The following is a 26,534-nucleotide window of genomic DNA, read 5'->3' on the forward strand; positions in this document are numbered from 1 at the left end:
CTGAACATGAGTGAACTCAAATTTGATGGTCATTTACAGGTTTTTGGTACAAGGTTACTGAAAAAAAGTGGGGGCCCGACTCCCATCGGTTCCGCAGCCACTGTATTACATCTTTAAAAACTTTATTTCATCATCATCAAAGTCTTCAAAAACGTAAACCTCAATTAGTTCAAATGACGAAAAAATATTAATAAGATCACAAACGCCATGAAATATACGGTCAAAAAAGAGCCTAATTTTCACGTCGTACCCAATGAGAACATATCAATATTCGGTTTGTTAAAAGCCAAGGCATTATCGAATAGACCCATTCTTTCTCTATGTTAAAACGAAAATACTTCATTCGTAAATGCCAATTGTACACATAAATCAGGCAAATATATGCATCATGTACTACAGTACGTACAAGCGACTATTTAACAAGCTATTCAAGCACGAATCATCTATACATATATTATACCTATCTTCATAAATATATTCAACTGATGATCTTCATTATGAAACAAACAAAAAATTGACGTTTCTGACCCTGTGATATGAAAGTAGATCAGATGGTAAATTAATTAATTGATAAAATTGTCTCACCAAATCGATGTGAAATTAATGTCGAAAGTTAATTTTATCATAATTTAGGGACTTTTTATAAATTCAATGACAAATATGCATTGGTGATAAAAATTTATTGCGGCGGATTGCCATTAAGATTATAACTAAGTACTATACAGTAAATAAAATAACAATTTACTAAACTATGCAATGTTTGCTATAAAAGCTGTTTTCTAAATATTTCAAGAGGAGTTGATTATTTGGTTTTAGTACGTTATCAAAAAAGGTATAAGTAACCTCATTCACACTGCTTTAGGGTAAGAATTTGGCCATTTGACCGGAACAATAAACATAAAAAACAGTATATATAAAATTCCATTTCGCTGTATCCAAAATTCAACGTGCCCCTATATACATCCCGAGATTTGTACAGAAGCGATACAGCCAACGATTTAGAATATTAAATAAACTATAACCAAAATCAATTGCATATTTTGTTGGTTTGGGGTGAGTTTCACGGAAGATCAGCGAAGGATTTCTTGGGAGGTAGGCCTGTTGGTTTCTCCTTGGGCTTGTTCTTTTCTTCAAACATTAGAATCCTGAGGAAGAAACGGAAGAAAAAAAAACATTATTAAAAAAGGAACAAGCCAAACGTTGAAATTTCGTCAATATCGGTCGTAAAATAAGAAAATGAAGACATAAAAAGTTTTGCTGCGGGTTGCCTGGGACATAATCTACAAAATTGTGTAGTAATTCATTTCATGTGAATCGCTATTACATGTAAGTGATTATGCTAATTTATGCGTAATTAGTATGCGAAATCATACTTTTCCCTCTAACTCCCTAAATGAAGCTCCAAATGTACTAACTGTTGGTATAGAAACTCTTTGTGGTGTTCTTAGCAAGTGTACTTGAAAAAAATTGCGATATCAAATCATTTTCTTATGTATTATATTGTTTTTGCAATTTCTTATGTATTTCCTTGTTTTTTGACCTTTTGATTTCCATTGTTTTTTCAATGAAAGTTGTTGGGGACTCTTCTAAGATCATAAAAAGCATAAAATAATTACATTTAGACCAGCAAAAATAAAAATAATCATACATTTATGAATTTTGGCTGAAAACACAATTTGCATTGACTTTGTACACAATACCACGTTTTTTGTCTGACATGCCCTTACATAATGTTGTGTAATTTCGGAACCACGTACCCGGGTGACGCAAAAATTGGTCTCAAAAGTTTCGCAAGATTTGAAAGTAAAAAGTCAGCAAGCAGCGCGGTCCAAAAATTTCGCGCAGCGAAAATACCGCGCGATTCGTTGAGGGGGGGGGGGGCCTCCGAGGCCCCCCCGGCCTAGATAGGGTTAAAAATTTTCAGTATTGGCATTATTCAATAAAAAATCATTTTGTTAACATCATGAACACAGGTTTGAACAAAAATGAAATAGCATGTTTAAGATAACTGCCTCTGATGTTAAGCAAACCTTTTTTTCAGTTTACACCCAGTTCTGTTCAATGGTACGTGTGGTTTCATTTTCTTCAGGCCTACTAATTCATAATAACTGTTAAGATGTATACCAGGGACCGTTACTACTTCACATTAGTGATCTCAATATTCAAATGCTCATAACGTGTTATTCATTCAAGCAGTTTCTTTTATTTGTCTCCTTTTTATTGTTTTCAACTGGTTTTAAGGGATTCAATCTCAAGTTGATGATCCCATTGTTACGCAAGCAAGGTCATGAAAGTATGCTGTGGAGTAGAAACGCCGGGGTTTCCCGCCAAAAAAGGAACTTCCACGTTCCCGTTCTACGCGGGGACTCGTCACAGCACTGGGCACGCAGGAAACACTAGACGGGTGACTAATCCGAGATCATACTCGATATGTGCGTTGCTTTCATCGCCATGGTAACCAGATTGGCGGATGACTAATCGCAGAGATGACAGCGTTGATGACATTCATCGTGTGGAACCGACAATCCAAGCCTTGGATTCTCACAAGGATTCCTTGGAAATAGGCAAGAGGTACCGGGATACGGATAGAAATGAACACAGTTGGAAATGTATAGGGGAACTGGCGTAAAGATGGGGGGGGGTGGAGGGCTCGGGGCAATGGATCCCTCCAAAATTTTAATCACCAAGAAAAAAAGGGATAAAAATAAAGAAATGGAGATCGGGGCTGATCCAGTTTCGCAAGTAGGAGGAAGAGAGGCAGAAATATTCTCAGCCCCATTTTCCCCTACCGACTTCTATAACAGCTGATTTTTGCTGGTTTCTTTGAAGGGGTAGTCCCAACCAAGTACTCGAGTATTAAGTAACAGTTACTTCTTAGTTTTATTCTTATAAACAAGAAAACTGCATCTCATAAGCCCTTATTAAATATTGCGAGCGCGAAGCGTGAGCACAAGTTTTGGAACTTTCATGTATTTTGTCCTGAAATATCAACATTCTGAGGGATGTTTGTGATCATGAAGAAGATGTATATTTCACTTTTAAAAATTAATGCGAGCGCGAGCTGAAATTTCATATACACTAGCCTGAAAAGGGGCTGTTAAGGACTGTTTGCAGTAACTTGTGAAGACAAACCCCATCTCGCCAATCAAATAATGCCAGCGCGAAGCGTGAGCTGAAAATATTTTATACTCCTATATACTTTCTTGTTAACATGAACGGGATAGGTCTGTTGGTAAACAACTGGTGCACCAAATATAATCATCCTCTGACAGTCGCTATAGTGACAGTCGACAGTGATAGGACAGTGCTTCTTGGCCAGTCAACCATCTTAGATTTAGTCAGCGCTGATAGTAAGGTTGCTACATGACTACATCTTACAGATTACCACGTCCTGTCCGTTCAAAGGGGGATGTGAATGATGATTTGAATTATCTGTGATAGAATGAGAGGATGACGAATCGAAAAATCAGAGGTTCACTTACACTCTCATGATGCTATTCTTTTTGCCAAGCATCATTGTAACGAACTCCGTGAAGTTGATGTTCCCACTATTGTTGAGGTCGATTTCTTTGATCATCTTCCTGATCTCGATTTGGTTCTTCGGCTGCCCTAATTTCTCCATCATATGCGACACATCAACTTCATCTATAAAAAAAAAAGGATATATACATGTAATTAACTATTATTGCTCATGATGAGAAAGAGAAAGTTGATTTTTTTTTGTAAAGTACTCGATTGGCGACCAAAAATAAGGTCAGGGGAGTTTCATCAACATTTTTTTTTGTCCGACAAGTTGTCAGATCCGACAACTATCCTTGGTTTTGATTGGCTGAGAAGAACTGTTACTTGTTTCATCCGACAGTTACCATGGTAACTTACTATGGTTACTGTCGGATAAAATGGGACTTGTCGGGGGAAAAGTCCGAATTAATTTCGTACATGGAACGCTCCACAGATGTGACAAAGAAATTGATATATCCGTACCGTGCTGACTGACACTTTCCTTGCTTTATTGTGATACATGTAGGTATGCACACAATATGAATGCCTTTCCTCAGCTTTGTGTTGGAAAGATAGCTACATCCAACTAGCAAAATATTGTAGTAGCAATATAGTAGTAGTAGTAGTAGTAGTAGTAGTAGTAGTAGTAGTAGTAGTAGTAGTAGTAACAGCAGCAGCAGCAACAGTAATAGTTGTAGTAGTAGAAGCAGCAGCAGCAGTAGTAGTAGTAGTAGTAGTAGTAGTAGTAGTAGTAGTAGAAGTAGTAGTAGTAGTAGTAGTAGTAGTAGTAGTAGTAGTAGTAGTATTATTATTATTAGTAGTAGTAGTAGTAGTAGTAGTAGTAGTATTCGTATTATTATTATTATTATTAGTAGTAGTAGTAGTTGTAGTTGTAGTAGTAGTAGTAGTAGTAGTAGTAGTAACAGTAGTAGTAGTAGTAGTTAGGGGCGACACTGCCTGGGGACAGAGGTGGTATAACCATGAATAATATTAATAATTCCTTATTCAAAGGAGCGGTGCTGGTATATATTAATAAGAAGTGGAAGGGCAACAATACAACTATAGGCATAATGGTGACGATGATTTTTTTTCTTCATCTTATTACTTTGTCTATACATCCACAAACACCAATATAACAACATCCAATGCCATTTCTGTTAAAGGTATTCCCCATTGGCTGTTGATTTACAAACTTATACAAATAAAAAAGGCAGCATGTATGCAGCAGGAGTAAAAAAAATCATATAAAGACAATGCAAGGACATGCCTGTGGTGTTTGTCGGAACTAGAACTATTGAAATCCTTCAATAGAGTGATCATGAATGATAAACATCATATAACTGCATGGATAACAGGGAAATTACTACGCAACCAAGAACGCTCTTCTTCATAGTCTTCTTTCCCATTTCTTTCTTTTATCTCCGTCCTTGTTCTTCTTTTTCTCCCTTTCCCCCTTCTCTTTCACTTCTTAGGGGGTGGTTGCCCCATGTGCCTTGTAACGCCGCCCTTCTTCTCTCCTCTTTTTCCCCTCCATCTTTAAGGACACCGTCAATTTCATGCGACGAGCTTGATATGGTATCCTGAATTTCTGTAATGATTTAAGTTTCACCTCTGACTATTCTCATTCAGAACAAAAAATGAACAGTTACATGATGTCGACAATTATAATACTGCAGCCCTTTCTGATTATTTTCGACCCTCTCTTATCTTTTTATAATTTTTTTATTTTTTAAATCAACGCTGAATTTGAACCCCGCCCGAGTCGTAAATATAAAAATAGGACATTCCGCCAAGATTAGAGAATGGTGATAATAACATGTTGTTTTATGCAGTTCTAAGGAAAAATTTGACAAGCAAAGAATAAAAATAAAAAATAAGGACATTTCGTCCACGAAAAAGTTTGACAAGCCCCCCCCCCCCCCGAAAAAGAAGAACTTCACTTTCAAGGGAGGAGGGCACACTTCTAATTTAATGGCCTTTTTACATTGCAAATTTTAATTGTGCCCTTCAAAAGGGGGGCACGGGCCGACTTTACCCCCCCCCCATCCGCCACTGAGTTATGTTATGCAGGGTCTGCTTGAAGAGTAGTTTTCTAAAAGAAATGGCTACCCTGATTAAATAAAACGTTGTTGTTTTAAATGTCATTATTACTGGAAAAAAAATTCAAGGCTAGTTATGAAATAAGGAAGTCAAATCAAATCAAATCAAATCAAATTGATCACTTGAGAGTTCAGAGGGTTCCATCGCACCATGTCGCACCCCTAATGGTGCAGCCAAAAGCGCTTTGACAGACACGAAGGGCTCGCCAAACTGAAACTCTTTCGTTCCATCAAGAGACGAGTATCTCTTGATGGACTCTGATGGTAAAGAGTTCCATAAATCGGGACCCTGGGTGGGGTTTCATAAAGCTGTTCGTAAGGTAAGAACGACTGGTGATCCTTTCTTGTTGTAAATGGTATAATGAATTGGCAATGGTTTAGCGCGTAAGAAAGGATCACCAGTCGTTCTTAAAGTCGCTCTTAACTTACGAACAGCTTTATGAAACGGACCCCTGGTGGGTGTTTCATAAAGCTGTTCGTAAGTTACGAATGACTTTACGCACGACTGGTGATCCTTTCTTGTGCTATGTGATGTCCCTATGTAATTGATTTAGGACCTAAGAACATGTTCCAGTCGTGCGTAAAGTCGTTCGTAACTTTACGAACAGCTTTATGAAACACCCACCTGGTGTCTTACGGCTCTCTGTGCAATAAGCAATTTGGGTTGATTAAATGAAAATTTGAAGATTTCCGTGTAGGGTATGAATGAAATGATATGTTCATTGCATACGAATTGTTGAATGAAGTTAGAAGCAACTGAAATTTCCAATAAAATATTGATCGCAAATATATTCTTGCAATGCCCCCTACATTATTATTTTTTTCTTAATTAATTTTGTTGTTCTCAATTAAAATTTGAACCTCTACATAAACTTATATCGGTTACAGTAATGGGGGGGGGGAATAGGGAAGAAATAAATTATACTTACCGAGTACTCCGTTGGCATCGAGATCGTATAACATAAATTTTGCTGAAAAGAAAATGATAATTTAGATATGGTGAAAATCAATATATTTTATTTTTATGATTGTTCATAAAATATAAGTGCTATCATAAATTCAACCGAAGAATTATAAGCATTCATGATTGCATTCATGGTCACCATCATCTCCCTTTTCCTCATCACTAACATCATCATCGCAAACATCTTCATCAGCATCATCAGCATCATCACCATCATCGTCATCATCGTCACCATCATCATCATCATCACCAATACCATCTCATTATCACCAATACCATCTCATCATCATCATCATTATCATCATCATCATCAAAATCGTCATCTTCCTCATCATGATCATCACCAATACCATCATCATCATCACCATCATCATCATAAACATCATCACCATCATCGTCATCATCATCATCACCACCATTATCATATCCATCCTCATCACTATATCTTATTTTTCTTCATCTTTGCTCCCATTCCTCATTCTGCTATTATCTTTCATTATCTTTCACCTCTTCATTCTTTTTCCTCACGTTCCTCCTCCTCTTCTTTTTTTCTTCTTCTCCTCCTTCTTCTTCTTCTCCTTCGTCTTCTCCTCCTCCTCCTCCTTCTTCTTCTTCTATGTTTGAATACCATTTTTACCATCATTATCTTTTCCGTAATACAGCGATGCAACAATGCTCTAATCTTTCGTGTTCAACTTAAAAAAATGAAACATTCAGTAAATAACCTTACCTTTAAACGATTGCAACTGCTCTTCTAGGTCTTCGACATCCTTATAATCATTTTCCCTTATAATAGCCTAAAAATAGAAAAAATACATACATATGTATTCATTGCAATCAACATAACAGTAACATGCCACATACATCGTCACTTTCCCATGTTCATTATAAACATAAATAAATAAAAAAAAACCTCTGTAACAGGACAAAATAACTGTTGTGACAGTCATATCAACAAAACCTGTTCCAAACTATCGACGCTGCAAGCCATTGAAAATAGGTAATAGTTTTCCTCGATTTTGAATCGCTTTCACTGGTGTGGCTGCGACTTTCCACCATACAGTGCGCACCAGTAAAAAAACGAAACTGAGATTTATCGATGATTTACCATAACTGTTACCATAAATGTTAAAATAATGGAATTCCACGTGTTCAGGGAGGAATGAAACTTCATTTCACATGACAATGACGACAAAATAAAAATATTTCATATAATAAAATACAAAATAGTGAGTGATGTCATTAGTTCCCTCATTTGCATACCAACCGAGATGTGCATATAACTGTTTTGTGAAATGAAGCCCCAAAAAATGTCATAACTTTCTTATTTTACATCCGATTTTGATGAAATTTTCAGTGTTATGCTTGTTGAATTTTTCTCTTTTTATTCAAATCAGGTTTCTGTTGGGGTGGACTTGTCCTTTAAGGTATCGAATAAAAGAGCAGATATTGAACTTTTTAGGCATGTAATTTTCTTTTTGAAATTCGGATACCCCCGCCAAATGATTTTTTTTTGCATCCTTTCTTGAAATTGCGTTTGCTCACTCATGCGTGAATGAATATTCTAAGTAATTTCAGATGAAAGAGGACGTTCTAAACGTTACATTGTTAGGTCATTTGTCTCTTGTATTTATGATTAGGTTCTGATAAATCATCGCTAAATCTTGGTTTCGTTTTTGTGGGACGCACTGTATAAGCAAAATAAATGCTTGAGTAATAGTAGCCAAAAGGTAATACTAGTAATTCAATTACTAGTATTCAAAATTTATTATCATTTTCACATTTTTCAAATCAAAACACTTCTTGATTACCCTGCACTTTAATAACCAATAAAGAAAATTTCTTATGATGTGCCTGGATTAAAAAAAAATCTACGATTGATAATATCTGAAGTATAAGTATACACATTTTAGATGGTCATCGTCATCTGATGCCGGTAAAGGGATTTTGCTCCACGACATGCGACGGATTCAAGACCACAGTAAATCTATTGAAAATACACAAATGACAATAAGCAGCTTGTTGGTTTTTGTCGAAAATTGGCGAACTGGAACAGCAGCTTCTTCCTCAGTTTCGGAGCCGACAAAAAACTTGCAAATAATTATGTCCTTTGTCCGAAGCCTAGGACCAAACTGCTGTTTTGATTCATAAAACTTCGACAAAGACTTCTTGGATGTGCTTTGTCAGGAAGGGTATTTGGCAATGCATTTTCATATACGTTATTGAATCCATCATTTGTCGCGAAAAGCGAGTTCATCCTCACCTCGATATCTACATCTATGTTTTCTTCTTGTATTTGTTTGGCCCTTCCCCAATCCTTGCCACCTGTGGATGATAAATTGAGAAGCAAAATAAAATCGTGATTAAACGTGTAATTAGACTTAAACCGTACTTATTCCACAGAACGGAGACTATTGAAAGACCACTGAAAGACTTAAAATTGGTGAGGTCTCACAGCGGTCTTCCAGATCACTGAAATTTTTCATCTCTGTGGAATGAGTCAGAAAGACCCCTCAAAGAACTCTGAAAGACTGATGAATATGTCTTGTCTTACTGGTCTTAGACTAGTCCTACAGAGATCTTTCAATGGTCTTTCAGATATCTTTTATGCAACAAGTGATCTTTCAGAATTCTTTCCATGGACTTTGCCTGGGCTTTCAATAATTCTTCAATGATCTCTCATGAGTCTTACAGTAATATCCGCAAAAATCTTGACAGACTGCCGAAAGATCATTGAAAGACTATGAAGACCTTTGAAAGTTCATCGAAAGACCGCTGAAAGACTGCTGAAAGACCATTTTCCTGTAAGACCGTTGTCAGACTGTTTTGAAACGTTTAAAAAGTTTTGTAGCCCATGAAGACCACGAAGACCACTGAAAGATTGGTCAGGACTTGTGTAAGACATCAAAGACCATTGTAGGTTCATTGAGAGACCTCTGAAAGATCAACCAGAATTTATGGTCTTTCAAAGGTCTTTCAGCGGTCTTGTCTCTGTGGGATGGGGATTTAATGTTGAGCGTGTTTATTAACCAGTACATTTATCATCCGCGTGGCTCGTTTTGCTCATGCGTGGACAATATAAATGACTCCATATTCCTAGACAAAGAGCAATTTGCAACAATATGATCTTAATATTACAAACATTTTTACACAATGCATAACTCCCGCTCAAAGATTACTTCATTTCCCCCTTTTTTTAATTAAGTAATTTTACTAATCGTGCCAAACGCATAATTTAAACCAAACATGCATTTTATTCCGTTTGTGTTATCAAACATAATTATTTCCTTTAATATAATAAATCAAGTAAGAATCCCTATATTTTCTCAAGGAATAATATTAACCAGATCACATGACATAAAATTGAAGAATTCTAGTTTGAACTGGTACTCAGTGTTTATGTTAAAGATAAAACCCTCAAACAAGTTCCGCATACATTCGTAATTCCGACGCTTTGTTATTCAGAAGGTTCGAAAATTCCGAATGTTCATTATTCCGAAAACGAAATGGGGTTCGCAATTCCGAAGGTTCATTGGTCCGAAAACGAGATAAGGTTCGTAATTTCGAAGGTTCGTTAGTCCGTTTAAGTTGAAACAACGACAAAGACAGTAATTCCACCAGTCTTAATTAACTGGGTCTGGAGAAAAGACTAAGCTCGATTCTCATTTTTATTCCACTGGAATATCGTTATTGTATCTTAGTTTAGACTTATAATGTAATTTTTTAATTAACCGGCTCTGGAAAAAAGACTGCACTTTTGTGCTATATGAAGACATTAGGGTTTTAGTTATTAGTTTTAAGTAACCAGGTCTGGAGAAAAGACTACGCTTGATTCTCGATTTACTCTTATCGCATATATTCACAATATAAGCCATATAAGCTGAAACAACAACAAAGACATTAATTCTACCGGTCTTAATTAACTGGGTCTGGAGAAAAGACTACGCTCGATTCTCATTTTTATTCCACTGGAATATCATTATCGTATCTTAGTTTGAACTTATATTATAATTTTTGAAATAACCCGGTCTGGAAAAAGACTTTGGACTTATATAATAATTTTTTAAACAACCGGGTCTGGAAAAAAGACTGGACTTATATAATAGTTTTTGAAACAACCTGGTCTGGAAAAAGACTTTGGACTTATCTCCAACAAAGACTTTGCACTTTGTGCTATATGAACGCATTACTATAGGATTTTAGTTTAGAACGGATTCGCCAAAAATCCCTTCAAATTTATTACATTTGTGGGTGAAGTCATTATTACATTTGTGGCGATCAAAAATTATTATATTTGTGGGTAAAGTGTTATTACATTATTTTGTGGGCGTTATTACATTTGTGGGTAAAGTGTTATTACATTTGTGGGTGTTATTACATTTGTGGGTGCAACACCCCCCCCCTTCAGAGGCACCGACAATATTTCTAGGGGAATAATATGTCAAACATACGGAACTAAATGACCTCAATTGGGTAGTGAAGACCTCGCCCCTCCCCAATCTTGTCAAAATTATCCTGTAACAAGAAGAGCGCCTCTGGCACTCTCACCTGCATTATACGCGATTGAGCAGCAGTGCTGACTTTGAAAACTACTATGAAATGATTATTAAAAAAAAACACAATTCACATAATGATACAATACTTAGTTCATTGACCCTAAATAAAATTTGACCTTGATCATGTGACCAAAGACGAGTTATGATGTTAATTCAACAAATACCCCCGAAATGGCCAAAGTTCATTTACCTTAAATGACCATTGACCTTGCTCAATGTAACCTGAAACTCGCACGGGATGTTTAGTGATACTTTATTACTCTTATGTCCAAGTTTTATGAATCATATCCACAAACTTTCAAAGTTATAATGGTAATTCAACAAATAACCCCAACTTGGCCAAAGTTTGATGACCCTAGCTAAGTGACATTTGACCTTAATCATGACACCTGAAACTCAGACAGGATGTTCAGTAATATTTGATTACCCGTATGTGTAAGTTTCATGAACCAGGTCCAAATACTTTCTAAGTTATGATGACATTTCAAAAAATTAACCTTCGGTTAAGATTTTGAAGTTGACGCCGCCGCCGCCGACGGAAAAGCGGCGCCTATAGTCTCACTCTAAGTGAAAAAAAAGCCCCTTCCCTTTTGGGAAAATCCTGGATGCGCCCCTGTTTCAATTTATTCTTCATCTCGTGATCTATTGCAATGAAATTATTGAGAGTTATCAAAATTATTCAGAATGAAATATATAGAACTCAAATAAAACAAACTTCAGCACTCTCTTTAAACTTTGTCGAACGGTCTGAGTTCGTATTCGATTATATTCACCGAGAGGGAAATCCGGGACAGCGGATGTGCCAAGGAAAAAACAGGAAAAATGTAGCACTTTCACTGATAGATAATGTGGTGGTAGTAGTGATGAGTAAAATGAAGGGGGGAACATGACTGTTCTACATGTTGATTATGTCTTTGCAATCTTTTTTTTTGCATTGTCATGCCTACACGTAGATGTGTTTCTAATTTCCGTTCTCTCGGTTTATAATAGATATTTGCCATTACATCAACATTACAATGATCTAAAACCTGAATTTATATGTGTGTTATATTTAATATTATTCATACGTGTTGTTGATGTCACGTTTACATGGTATGAGGAAGGAGGAATGAAATATGGCATTGTCCCCACACAAAGAAACTGCCCGTTATGATTCCAGAGGTGAAAACATACGGATGTTCGTAATATATAGGCCTGCATGATATACCCAGTTCAGTTGTCGAACACTATATCAATTGGTTTTATACATGCACTTGTTTCTCAAACTGAATAGAAATAGAAACTAATAAAAAATGATCTATTTTGGAGATTTAATATGTGGCGTAATGAGCCCCCCCCCCCTTTCCCAAAATAGGGGGCAGACATGGCGAGGTAGGGCAAAAATTATAAAAAGCTGCGACCTAGCGACCTTTTCATAAGAAAATATGATTCCGTGATGGATTTTGACATAACATTTAGCAAATAATACCCTACTTCACTCCTCTTCTTTTATTTCCTCATTTTTTTCAGTCGTGAAAATTTTTGCGGTCGAGGCTCCCCCAAGGCACCCCATCGGTATGCCCTTGTATTAAATCATCCCTCGATAATTCACCCAGGGTAGCCACTCCAGTAGGAAACTGTTCGACAAGCGGGCCCTGTTATTATTCCCCTTCTCCAATCTAAATGCTGAGCGCCTAGCAAGATGGCAGAAGGTCCAGTCTTTATACGTCTTTGGTATGACTCGGCCGAGGATCGAACCCACGACCTCCCGTTCATGAGGCGGACGCTCTACCATTGAGCCACCAGTCCCGGTCGATGCTGATCTTTATCGAGAGAGGAATGTGTGAAACTGAATTATGGGAATTGACGTCTACCTCTTCTAATGACAAAATACTTATTTTAAAATTTAAAAAGATGGACTTTTTGACCGGGGATCGAGGTACAGGAGAGAAAGAAATACTTTTTAATAATCAATAACACAGCTTTAGCAAATGATCTTGAATAAAACCTAGAGTGCTCTTTTCCATGGCCCCACCATTAAACACCTATAGAAACCAAAATTGAAATAAAAATGAAACATTATACCAATTGACATTAGGTCCTGACTGAGCACATTCGAAACCAAGTTATCAGTAATCGACATTCTCCGGGAATGCAATAATAGATTATCGTATCGTTTCCTTGTATAACCCTGCATGGGCAGACATATACTGCATTATCATACCAAGACATTGTCTTTGTATAACACTGGGTAGATATATACTGCATTATCATGCCAAGATAAGTAAGACAATACTCGGATTACAGCAATAAGATTTCCTGAACTAAGTTCCTCCATTAACGCAAGGGACTTCATTGTGGGGTACCTAGTAGCTGTTCTTTTTTCGTATTCAATTTATAGGCCACGGTCTAACTCTGTGCTTAAATTATGGAAAGCCAAACATGTCGAAATTGTGTTAACATTGTACGTTTATAAGTTCACATCACTCTTTTATCATGCAATAGTGGCAAGGATAACAAATTCAGTTATTTTTCCCAGAGAGCTATGACATATAGAGTGATAGATGGGTTGATAAATCGAACATTTACTGCAAGAGATTTGTGTAACATTTGGCTTTCCATAGCTACACCACAATTTTAGACCAGAGTTTAAATCAAACCAGAATTAGGATTAGGAATATACATGTAGGCCTAAGTGATTATCATATTGGGTCATCAGGAAGTCAACAAGAGCATGATTTTTTTTTTAATCTAAATGAAATCGCAAAATCGTAGCATTTTCAATTTATTTTGTATGAATATTCACAAATGTGAAATGTGAGAATAATCCAAAGATATGTGAATATAATATTATAACCGACTATCATTAATGTGATTTTGGATGACTAAAAAAATAACTTATAAGCTGACGGTATATTACATAGGATCACGATACAAAAATCTAAATAAAAAAAGATATACACGATTCTCTCATATCATTTTCTCTTTTCCTCCTTCTCCTCCTCTGTGGTCTGCCTCCCTCTCCTCCTTCTTCTCTTCTTCCTCTTCTCCCCCTTCTTCTTCGTGTTCTTCTTCTACTCTTCCTCCCTATCTCTCATTTTCAATTTTGTTCCCCAAAACAGTGACTAAACCTACGAATACGCCACTAAAAAAATGTGTTCATAAATGTCAGAGAAAAAGACATACAGTACATTAAGCCACAGCAAAACAAACATAGCCCGTGTGATCCTCAGACAGGAGAGGACCCAGGAATTTCCAGGGGGGCACAATTTTCTGGGGAAAATTTTTACAAGCAAAAAAAAGGGGGGCCTTCACTTTCAAAAGGGAAGCACACTTCTGTTTTAACGGCATTTTTACATTACAAATTTAATTTTGCTTCTCAAGTGGGGAGGTGGGGGGGGGCATGGGCCGCCCCCCCTGGATCCGCCAGTGCTTCAGACCTTATAACTTCTCATATCAAACGCCGGAAAGTGAGGGTCGAGTAACGGTCTTTATTACAGGTAAATGATTTATATCTATATCTGGAGGTTCACACGAGAGCCATAGTGATCTGTATTGTAACGTCTGCTCGCCAACGAGGCCAATAATGTCACACCTAACTGCTTATATATCCCATCCCACATACCCCAACTATACCTCTCTCTATCTATCTGTCTCCCCATCCCTTTCATCACTCATTTTATCTTCATTCCTCCATTCTTTAACCAACCACTTTAAACCAATTACGCCTCACTTTCCATTTGTTAACTTTATTTATGTATTAATTTTAATTTATTTAGTAACAAAATATCTCAAACTCAAAGCGTATTTATCACTTCAGAATATTGTATTAATCGCAATTATTACACTTTTAAAATGTCCAACTTTTAACCAACACTCGGCAACATAGGACCTACATTCCACTCAACTATTGGTTAAAATTTGCCCAAATTTGGTAATAAAAACTAATAATTGGGTAATAAATTCGCTAAATTGGATAATAATTGCCCAGAGTTTATATGTATATATATATATATATTGTAAAGAAATGGATGAAGAGAACAATGGTAGGCGTAGCTTAAATCAAGGTTCCCCAGAGCTATCTACCCTTTGGAAAAATTGGTGATGCCGAAAATATGTCTCTGCCGGGAATCGAACCCGGGCCCGCAGCTTTGAACGCCAGTGCCTTAACCACTAGACCACAGAGACGGGTTAATGGTTAGGCCGAACCGAATCCGATTGACCGTCAGATAGATTTTCGACACTATAACAATTATAATTTCCTTTGTCGGGTGAAGGCGGGTTTAGAACAAGACAAGCCGCCATGCCTCAGCTGGATCAAAGCTATCATTGCTTCGATACAGTACATGTATGGGAGAAGAAATACAAATGTGTAAAGTTATACATGTCCAACAGCTTTTAGCAACTCTTTTTATTTAAATATTGTAAAGAAATGGATGGAGAGAACAATGGTAGGCGTAGCTTAAATCAAGGTTCCCCAGAGCTATCTACCCTTTGGAAAAATTGGTGATGCCGAAAAATGTCTCTGCCGGGAATCGAACCCGGGCCCCCAGCTTGTGACATATTTTCGGCATCACCAATTTTTCCAAAGGGTAGATAGCTCTGGGGAACCTTGATTTAAGCTACGCCTACCATTGTCCTCTTCATCCATTTCTTTACAATATTTAAATAAAAAGAGTTGCCAAAAGCTGTTGTACATGTATAACTTTACACACACACACACATATATATATATATACATATATATATATATTTATATATTATTACCAACATACATTACCTAACACAGTCATGACAGAGGACAGCATGTTGCCCAAAATTTTAAGTGTGTATCATAATATCACGTGATTCTTGAAAATATGGAACTCATCATTTACCCACATCCACGACCAAGTGATCCTATGTGCCATTTAGATGAAATAGTTTTATATATTGCCCTTTGTTGAGATGGGATAGTAGTTTCTCACGTCCACCGTTGGGTTCAATAATAACACTGTCCTTCATGATGGATTGGGTGTGAAAATGGCGCCAACGTAGAATCCATCTACATTGTAATAGACTCTTTAACCAGGTGTTACAAGAGGGAATTACAATACAGGCATGCTATCGATTAGTACACATGGGGAATACTTATATGCCTACATTCACCAGTATGGTTAGGGATGTTAAATGAATGACAGTGATTGCAGGCCTATGGTAGTAAAAGTATAGGCCTACTAGTAAAAGCAGTAGAAAAAGTAGTAGTAGTAGTAGTAATAGAAGTAGTAATAGTAGTAGTAGCAGCAGCAGCAGCAGTGTAGTAGTAGTAATAGAAATAGTAGTAGTTGTTGAAGTAGTAGTAGTAGTAATAGAAGTAGTAGTAGAGGTAGTAATAGTGGTGGTGGTAGTAATACTAGTAGTAGTAGTATTAATAGTATAGTAGTAGTAATAGTAGTAGTAGTAGTAGTTGTTGAAGTAGTAGTAGTAGTAGTAGTAGTAGTAGTAGTAATAGTGGTGGTGGTAGTAATACTAGTAGTAGTAGTAGTAGTAGTAGTAGTAGTAGTATTAATAGTAGTAGTAGTAGTATTAATAGTAGTAGTAGTAGTAGTAGTAGTAGTAGTAGTAGTAGCAGTAGTAGTAGTAGTAGTAGTAATAGTGGTGGTGGTAGTAATACTACTACTACTACTAGTAGTAGTAGTAGTAGTAGTAGTAGTAGTAGTAGTAGTAGTCGTAGTAGTAGTATAATCAAAAGTAATAGAGAGAACGAGGAAAAGAGTGAGAAGAAAATGAATAGGTTCATGAGGAAATATAATGTTTCACAACGTCTGTCCATTTTAATTACTTTGTAATCTAACGTCTTATCACTTGTTTGATGAGGGTGTTTTATTTCATTTTTTTGGCTGAATATCAGATATTCAGAAAGAAAGTGAGGTATAAGTACACTCATCAATTATGTGTTTTCATATCCAAAATCATACGATGTATACCGTTTATTCGGGTAAGAGACTCTAAACTCACAGTTAAAAAAAGTTACAAGCCTACTACTACCAATACTACTACTTCTTCCACTATTACTACAACTTCTACCACCGCCACTATTACCATTACTACTACTACTACTACTACTACTACTACTACTACTACTACTACTACGACTGCTACTACTACTACTACTACTACTACTACTACTACTACTACTACTACTACTACTACTACTACTACTACTACTACTACTACTTCTGCTGCTTCCACTTCTACTACTACTACTACTACTACATACTACTACTACCCCTATTGCCCCTTTAGTAATACCAATCTTCTCACATTTTGTTTGTTTATACATACCCCTCCCTCTCCAATGGTACGCGAACATACCAAACTCCCCCCCTCCTCCATTCCAAATAATGTATCTCCCAAACAAGTGCCCCTCCAATCTGGCCTGATCTCTGCAGTAGAAGGAGGGGAGGTGTGTGAAACTACACCCCTGTTTGGAACCATGGGGTATCAAAATGTCACATCTACATTTCACACCAAGTATCTTGTACATTAATGTTCAGTGTGTATACGTGTGAGGTAAAGAAAAAGCGGCTATTTTTAGTTCCATCAATAGTACTCGTAATACGGTATTACCTATGTGTTTGTAGTCTCTGTTCTGCAATTTGTCATTAATTTTATGTTGTATGTCTTCGTTTCTATGATTTTCAATAAAGAAAAATCATTAGAAAATATTATTTTCTACAACAGCTTCAGTTTCTAATCTGATGGAAAACAAACAAGGAGGGGGCAAAAATGAAGAAGAAGAAGAATAACGATGATAAGATTTCAATTTTACTTTCATTTACTTTATTTGATTAATTAATTTTGCCTCAAAGTCAGAACGTCGAAGAGAGAAGATGGGGAAGAGAAGCAAGGAGTTTAAAGAAGGACAATTAGGAGAAAGCGATATTAACCATTACAGAATTGTTGTGGCTCAGTGAATAAGTCTTCAGACTTCGAAACATGAGATCCGGGTTTCGAATCCCACCGCAGCACTCGTGTCCTTTGGAAAGGTGTTTATCTTCATTTGCCACTCTCAATCCAGGTAAATTAAATGGGTACCCGATAGGAAGACATTCGTTGAATGCTCGAGTACCCGATCAGGGGGCCGATGCAGAAAGAGTTGCGATCAAACGCAACTCAAAAAATCTTGCGAAGCTTGATTTTCAGCCAATGAAGCACCCGCATTCGGGACTTGCGCTTGATATTTTGACTTGCGTTTAAACGCAACTCTTTCTACGACAGGGCCCGGGGTAATCGTGTGCGGCTCTTAGAAATATTGTATTATTAAGGGCAATGTAAATGTTGCATATTACTATTATAACAAAAAAATGAGAATACTTATTGAAAAATAAAGACAAATAAGAAGAATTAAAGAGAATAACAAAACTTACATATCAAAACAATAATAATGGAACCACTTTTTTAAAATTAAATCTAACTGATATATCAATTGGGCTCTCAGCACGCGTAACGCCACCCTGTGAAAACATTCCCGCCAAAATAGACCTGACACATCGATTCACCCATGGGGAACTGAGAGCGAAGTGAAACTGTAATATGTTGCATTGATATGAATTTAATATCTCCTGGGTTGCACACATAGGTGATGATGTTAGATATTGGATATGATGAAGCGTTTAGGCGACAAAATCTATATCCTCCCTTGCCTTTTAACAGTAACAACAAACAGCCAAAAAATGTAGTCTTTCGCGGAATGCTTCATTTGGAAACTGTGTCGGATTTTCAATTCTTTTTCATTCATTTTATTTTCAACAAAATATAAACCAAGCAAAGACGATCATGACAAGTCAATGCCATTTATACCAAATTCATTAAATCGACTTAAAACAGACATATTATCAGAAAATTGCATTCGAAATATGTGGAAGGGATTATATGATTCATAATTTCTGAAAATGGAGGCTCCCACTAGAAAAAGAACATGACCTTAATATTGATATTATGATTGTATTATATCAAATTTCAAACTTTCCCAAAAGATCTATAACTATATTTTTGTAAAACTATGTCTGATACTGTCTTTTAATATATTTGCCTTTGTCCTGATTTGTTTGTGTAGGCCAACATGTTGATATTGTGACACGGACATGTATAAAATCTAAATCTAAAATCTAATTACTAAGCATCTTCATATTTTTTAATTTGAGTGTCATCGCTGTAGATATGGATAGAACATGTGGAAGAAAATCCTGATATAGAGCAAAAGAGTAAAGACCATGCATTCTCTGAGTAATGAATTCTTTTGTCTTTGGAATATAGTATAAATATGTAACCCCCACTAAAAAAATAAATCATTGAATAACTATGAACTGCATTTATTCTTATAATTCATTCTGAATTGAAAATGCATGTCTTAGATAACAGGGGACTATGCACAGCCACACTGCAAAAACTCCGGTGTTGATTTAACACCAGCCCGGAATGTCCACACCAGAGAAGTATTGAAACAACACCAATTTGGAATCAAACCGATGCTGTTTTAATACTACTTGGTGTTGTATAAACACCTATCTGGTGTTAGACCAAAACGAAATAGGTGTTGTTTAACACTTCTCTAGTGTGGACATATATAGATTCCGGGCTGGTGTTAAATCAACACCAGAGTTTTTGCAGTGCAGAGAGATCGCACTTTGGGGGTCGGTGAAACCTGCTGTTAAACGCACTCAAGATCAACGTGGTCATCTGGAAACAAACAGATGGTTAGAAGAAAATATGCGATGTATATGATGATTATTGTGACTCATGATCGCTTCAATACACAAAGAATGGTGTGTCACCGTATAAGGATGGTGCATTAATAAGATGATATCATCCATGTCCTCATTGTCCTGTGCTGCATTTGCTTTTTTGTTTTCATTTTTGGAGGGGATACAGCTTGTTTTCAGGGAGGATATATACGAATGGGGTAATAAGCTTATAGGGTTTCAGTATATTTCAAAGAAACAGAAGAGAGGGTATGGTATTTTAGAGACGGGAGGAAGGGGAGGGGAAAAAAGGAGGAAAATTGATAGAAAAATAAATGAAAAGAGAGGGGAATGAGAAAGGAGGAGAGAGAGATGGCGATGGTATGACGAATGTGAACTTCTTTAAGGTGATTGGTTAACATTGGTTTGATTTTTAAAAAATCTGAGCTAGAAGGTCACACTTGTCACCTGTGTCTGTGATATGTTACAAAAATGAAGCCCAGAAAAAATTGCGTTCGAAAATAATTATTTAGTGCTTCAAAAATTGAAATATAAGGTGACCGGAAACACCATCTTAATTTCATCCCATACACTTATGTGTACTATTTAGGCGTCTATAAGACACCTATTTACAAAATCGGGTTTGCCTTGTAGTTTTAGCTTTTCATTCTCAATAATGGTTGTTTTCAGGGTTTATTAGTTCTAATACATGCACTTGTACACATGTTTCATCTTGGTTTGAGAATTTTTTAAATCGGCTGCTCACAAAGTTAAACAATACCTTTAATCTTAAATGTTTATTTGATTACGTGTTTTTCCACGTGCTTTACTTTTTTGGTAAGAGAGAACTTAAAAACAAAAACAGATCACGCAGACAGGGCGCGGGTGAAGCCATTTAGGTTGGGCGGGCAGGGCGAGTTGTAGGCTATGAGATACTCGTGTAATAATCGTACTAATTAATTTGCCTCCTGGCCCTAATCATAATCAGTTTTATCAAACAAAAATAAGAAAGAAGGGGGGGTGGGCGGTCCTAGAGTATTCATAAGGACCGGGGAATAAGAAGACCTATAAAGGAGAAGAAAGAGACATGGTTGAGGTAAAGGGGATGAAAGGTTGATACCCCTTTCAAAAGAAATAAAGGGGTCATAGCTCATACATGTTTATTTACTTGAATAATGACCATTCATCATTGATATTGTTGTTATTATATATTTTCAATCATCCAGAACAGTTTTCTTTTATTTGATGATAATCAATTATAGTTGTAGGTTTATGACAGTCAATTCTCACTTAAATATGAATTTTCTACCCCTCCCCTCATATTTGACTGTGAACATCGCGCATGCGTTGTCTGTTGTGCACGCGCTGACTTGAGTGGTCTGAATACGCAGCCTACACAATGTCTTGTGTATTAAAGGAAAAATTGAAACAGCAGGTTATTTTTGTGCTAGTCTTGTGTGAAGACCCACTTGTTGATCAAAATTTCAATTCATTTTTAAATCTCGAAAGATTTGAATTTAAATCATTTGAGATTTAAATTTAAGTCTTTAGGATTAAAACTAAATCCAGAAATCGATTGGTCCCTAACTACAGTCCATCTGGACTTATTTTAAATCCCTGTAATTTAGAGTGCACACACTATGGAATGACCAACTTCAATCCTGGATTAACAGTAAACCTCAGATGAAATAAAGCCAGGAGCAATTGTCACTGGAGCAAATATCCTTCCCGACTATTCCAACATTATCCCATGCACAGGCATGACAATGGGACAAGGTAACAAAGTCCGCACAACTGCATGCGTATTGCGTAATTTTCCATTTTAAGGTTATTTTAGATTATTCTGATGGCAGAGTATAGAACGGGGAATGCTTTGGGGATTTTTGCCAGAATGGATAAAAGAGAAAATCATCATATTTTCCCGGTCGTGCTTCCTTTTTTTGCCTCCATGCTTTTCCAGTGACCGAGAAAACTACTTGTATTTTGAATAGTGGAAACGGGGAATTACATGGGGTTTTATATGAATAGAATGGAACATATACAAACAGTTTATTTTCCTCTCACTGCTTCCCTTTTCAGTTTGATGAAAAAGGTCATTGTGCCGTGTCGAGAAGAAGTAACTCACTTATCATGCGTGTGGGAACTCCCCCAAATAATCACAATTTTTGTCGAGCGAAATATTTTCCCAATTCCTATTGTAAATCCGACTTTTATAGTTACACGCTTGAATAGCAATATTCAATAAAATAAATCGTTGACATAATGTGAAGAATTTCATTCATATTGATCAAAACAAGTTTCCATGTACATCGCGGAATGAAATAAAAACCGTGCAAGACAACAGTCATAGTAGATTTTTGTAACAGTGGTAAAATGTGTTGAAAACGATGACAAAATATGTATCATATTGACCAAGTAAAATATCACGTTTGATATCAACATCGCCCTATTGGGATACAGTACTCATTATCGTCGCGATTGTCGTGCGAAAATATGATATTAACCTAGTAATTTATTCAGTTGTGGGATATTCATATTCTTACATGGTCGTTTGGAAAGAAATATTGCACTGGAAATCCGGTTAGTTCCGCCTCAATAGCATCGAAGCTGACCATGATGTATCTCAAACCAGACAAATTATTACACCATGAAAATGCAAGCATAGTACGAATGATACTTATGTATTTTGGTATATAATTTCCGATTGAATATGTTTTCTTCATGTTTGCAATAAGCTATACAATTTTAAAAATGTAATTCATGTTTGGAGAATTTATATCAATAGTGTTTTGTAATACGTTACGGTTATCTTGTAGGTTCGGTGTAACCATGGACCTGGGTGGCAACGATTCCTTGTGTAATCAAACCTATTGGCTGCAAGAATTTTCAGTATTATTGTTTAATAAAACTTTAGTAAATCTAGCATTCAATTCATTATGCTAAAATGTACGAAGGACAGTAACATTTTTTTGCCTTACACTAAAAATTGCTGGGATTTAAAATAAATCCAGCTGGACTGCAGTTAGGGACCAATCGAATTATTCTGGATTAAGTTTGAATCCTACAAATTCGTTTCAAAGCTCAAATGATTGAAAATCAAATCCATCGAGGTTTAAAACTACAAACTCAAGAATTCGATTGGTCCCCAACTACACTCTAATTCGATTGCTTTTACATCCCTACAATTTAGAGTGTAACAAGCTGTATCTTAGGGTATAAAATGTAAACCAGGTATAATTTGGCCTTTATACACTCTAAAAAATGAAGTGCTAATTCAGCTCTTAAAGAGCGTGTATAGCGACTGCACTTCGGAGTGCTGATTTTTCTCGTTCAAATTTGAACTAGACAAATCAGCACTCCGAAGTGCAGTCACTATACACGCTCTTTAAGAGCTGAATTAGCACTTCATTTTTTAGGGTGTAGCATCACAATGATTACAAAATTCATTAATTAGTTATGAAACATGATCGAAAGTTTTCTGAATATTTTTTTTTTGTCGTAATACGTGTCACATAGCTACAGGTGTCTTCGCCCAAGCTCTCATGGTGTCCGAGACGATGGGTCTATACTCTTCTATTTTACAATCGGTGCATTTTTTCATGTTCTATAAGCTAATAGCAAAAATTAAATTAGACTTCAACGAGTATGATTGTCAGTAAGAAATCACACTCCCATAATGCAAAACAATTGATCATTTATCATCTTTAATCAAACTTTCGTCATACATAGAGATAGTTTCGGTGATAAATTACCTTCTATAAATACGACTGATTGGTAAACAGCACAAATTCATGTAATTAATCAAACCAGAATTTATGGCCAAGTATTTTCGTTTTGAAAAAAGTGAGATAAAGGAATAGGCTAGAATAGAAAATGTCTTGTTTAAAAAGTTGATTTCACGTTGGAGTTAATATTTTTAACATGGATGAAAAAAAACGTAGCTAACAGATTCAACCCCAAACTTTTAAAAATATAAGAGGATAAAGGTTACATAAAAAAACCACATAGTGTAGATATATACTAGTGTAATATAAATTTTGTTCTCTAGCATTCACATTTTATTATCACCTACCTCATGCTGTATTTCTATCAGGTTGAAAGGTTTTGGGTTTCGAAACTGCGTGGATCTAAAACCACGACCCAATAGGCCTACTGAATATATATTGTCCAACCCTTGTCCTTGTTTTTCTATCACTATTATTCACAGGTTTAGAGGACGAAATTCTGAACAGAAATCGATATGGTTTATTGTTCCGACATAAACCTACGAATTCGTACTGTATCTATACAGATATTCCGTTCATGATGCCAATTACAAGGAAACAAAAAAGAGACGGGACTGTCGCAAGAGAAGAAAGTGAGAAGCAGTTTCCTGTATATGTATAACGGATATTTCCAAAGGCAAATAAATGTATTATTACAACGATTACATCGCTAAAAATAACGGATTTCAAATGATTAATTTGCTTGAAATATTACGGAGGAAAAGATGTGGGCAGCAATTCTCCATTTTCTTCAGGTGAAAGATGATACTCTAGAGATTACATGTAGGCCCTGAATTGAATATTTGTATTCATACAAAATGATCAAATGGGTAAAACCATGGGTTAATAATGATTTTAAATCAGAAAATAATGGTGGTTCCTGATCTCACAGGCGCGGATATATAGTTTGGAACGAAAAGTGCCCCCTTAAAAATCCTAGATCCACTGCTGTGCAATATATCCCCATGTTGTGGGATTTCACAAATCAATTTACTGATTATTGTCCCATGCACATGATAATCGTCATGACAACGATCATGATAATCGCATAATCTCACATCATGCACCTAAGGCCTATTATGCTACTACATTGTACAGCCCTTGGGGTTGGGCTCCAGGGGAGGGGTGGATGGTGAAATGGGGTGAGGGTCATGTGTTCCGTACATGTAAAAAAACAATTCGAAGCGTCCCCTGTCATCAGTTACTATTTTGGTCGTTGTTTATTCACCGATTCTTATCATAAGATAATGATTGTGATATGTTGATACAATAACATCTCAGGGTACATAGTATGCCTCGAGCAGGAACCCAGCTATATCGAGATACGTGTCGTGTCAAAGATCGTGACTTGTGACTCCGGAGAATGAGATATGCGGGTATATCTTGAGTGAATATATATATTTATAGGCCTATGTTGTACAACGACTGGGCTCATTATTATTGCTCTGCAGTTTTACACTGCAAAAACACCGGTGTTGATTTAACACCAGCCCGGAATCTATATTATGTCCACACCAGATAGGTGTTTATACATTACCAATTATTATTAAAACAGCATCGGTTTGATTCCAAACTGGTGTTGTTTCAACACTGTCAATACTTCCGGGCTGGTGTTAAATCAACACCTGAGTTTTGCAGTGTACAAGAATAACTGAACTTACTGATGTCCATGGATCCTGAAAACACCGTTCAGTTATTCTTAAGCAAGCATCTGAGATACATTACCAAAGAAAGAATTAAACTGGGTACCATAGGCCATACTTGACTGTAAAGGTTTGAAGTAAAAACAAAATGGTAATCTCCTGAGTTTGTGATAATCATGGACTGATGGAAGGCTACAATTCTCCTCTATTAGGTTTAACCAGAAATTTTCCATTTAGTACAAATGATATTTTTTTAAGAGGAGTGCTGGTATTGGAGAATTTTTTTTTAAAGAATTAACAAAAAATGTTTCGCTCCAAGATGAAGGTAATTACATTTCTATTTTTTGCATATACACTCAGCAGTACCCTGGAAATCAGATTGGTATACCAATCTGATTTCCTGATTTCCAGGGTACTGCCGAGTGTATGATGTACGCAGCACACACGTTTCCCATGCGGAGCCATGATCAAAGATAAACGACCCAATGTGACCCTAAGAATATAGAATCCCGCAAACATGATTTTTTCCGGGGGGGGCTAAAAAGAATCATTGTCAAGAAAAAAAATCATGTTAATAATGGACCATGGATGGATAGAGTCTTCAGGCTTTAGCATTGGCCTACATACATATCACCTGCCATAAAGTGATACACTTGGTACACTGAAAAAAAATAGTAAAAAGTAGGTCCATGGTATGATCACATCAGAATTGCTGACCTTGAATGCACGCCTATACACATCCACGCATTCGACTGCAGATGTCATTATCTACTCGTTCCTGTCACAAAGCGTGCAATATGATTCGGGAACGATAGTATCATGGATAATAGTTCCTTGATAGTAATATTTCACTTACCTTGCACGTTTGAACGATCAAAAGTTGTACGAGGCATGATGATGTGCTTCCTTGTCCCTCAAAGCTGATCCTCAAAATGACCGCTTTTTATCGAGATGATTATAATACTCAACCCAGATTCCGGTTTTCCCCTTCTTTTGTTGATACCCAAATGGACCCAAATATACACCAACACGTGCGATCTTCTATCCTTAGGCGTGACGAGCGCACACACTTTTTTTTTCCACCGCTTATACACTGGATTATAATGCGCTATTTCGGCGACATTCGTTCCTTATTTTGACTCTCTTTCCTCACCACGACCACTTTGCGATCCTGCTTGGATGTGTAACTGAATACGACGATGACCCTGATATGCTCGAAAGCATTCATTTACATCTTGTGTGTGTGATGTGTGTGTGATTTGTGTGTATAAATCCTTGTCTCGGCATCCAGCTATCGATAGTTTA

The 26,534-nt window shown here is 36.5% G+C and overlaps 1 protein-coding gene across 1 annotated transcript; it reads right to left on the reverse strand.

Moving 5' to 3' along the window:
- On the reverse strand, positions 1-26,534 carry LOC121428596 (allograft inflammatory factor 1-like). The gene is made up of 6 exons (XM_041625351.1): positions 26,086-26,534; positions 8,828-8,889; positions 7,295-7,361; positions 6,530-6,571; positions 3,483-3,645; positions 1-1,145 (listed from the first exon to the last, which is right to left on the reverse strand). Exons 1-6 carry the CDS (start codon positions 26,120-26,122, stop codon positions 1,061-1,063), a joined length of 456 nt encoding a protein of 151 aa, XP_041481285.1. The 5' UTR covers positions 26,123-26,534; the 3' UTR covers positions 1-1,060.

This window comes from Lytechinus variegatus, chromosome 15, assembly GCF_018143015.1.
Source record: "Lytechinus variegatus isolate NC3 chromosome 15, Lvar_3.0, whole genome shotgun sequence".
Classification (NCBI taxonomy): domain Eukaryota; kingdom Metazoa; phylum Echinodermata; class Echinoidea; order Temnopleuroida; family Toxopneustidae; genus Lytechinus; species Lytechinus variegatus.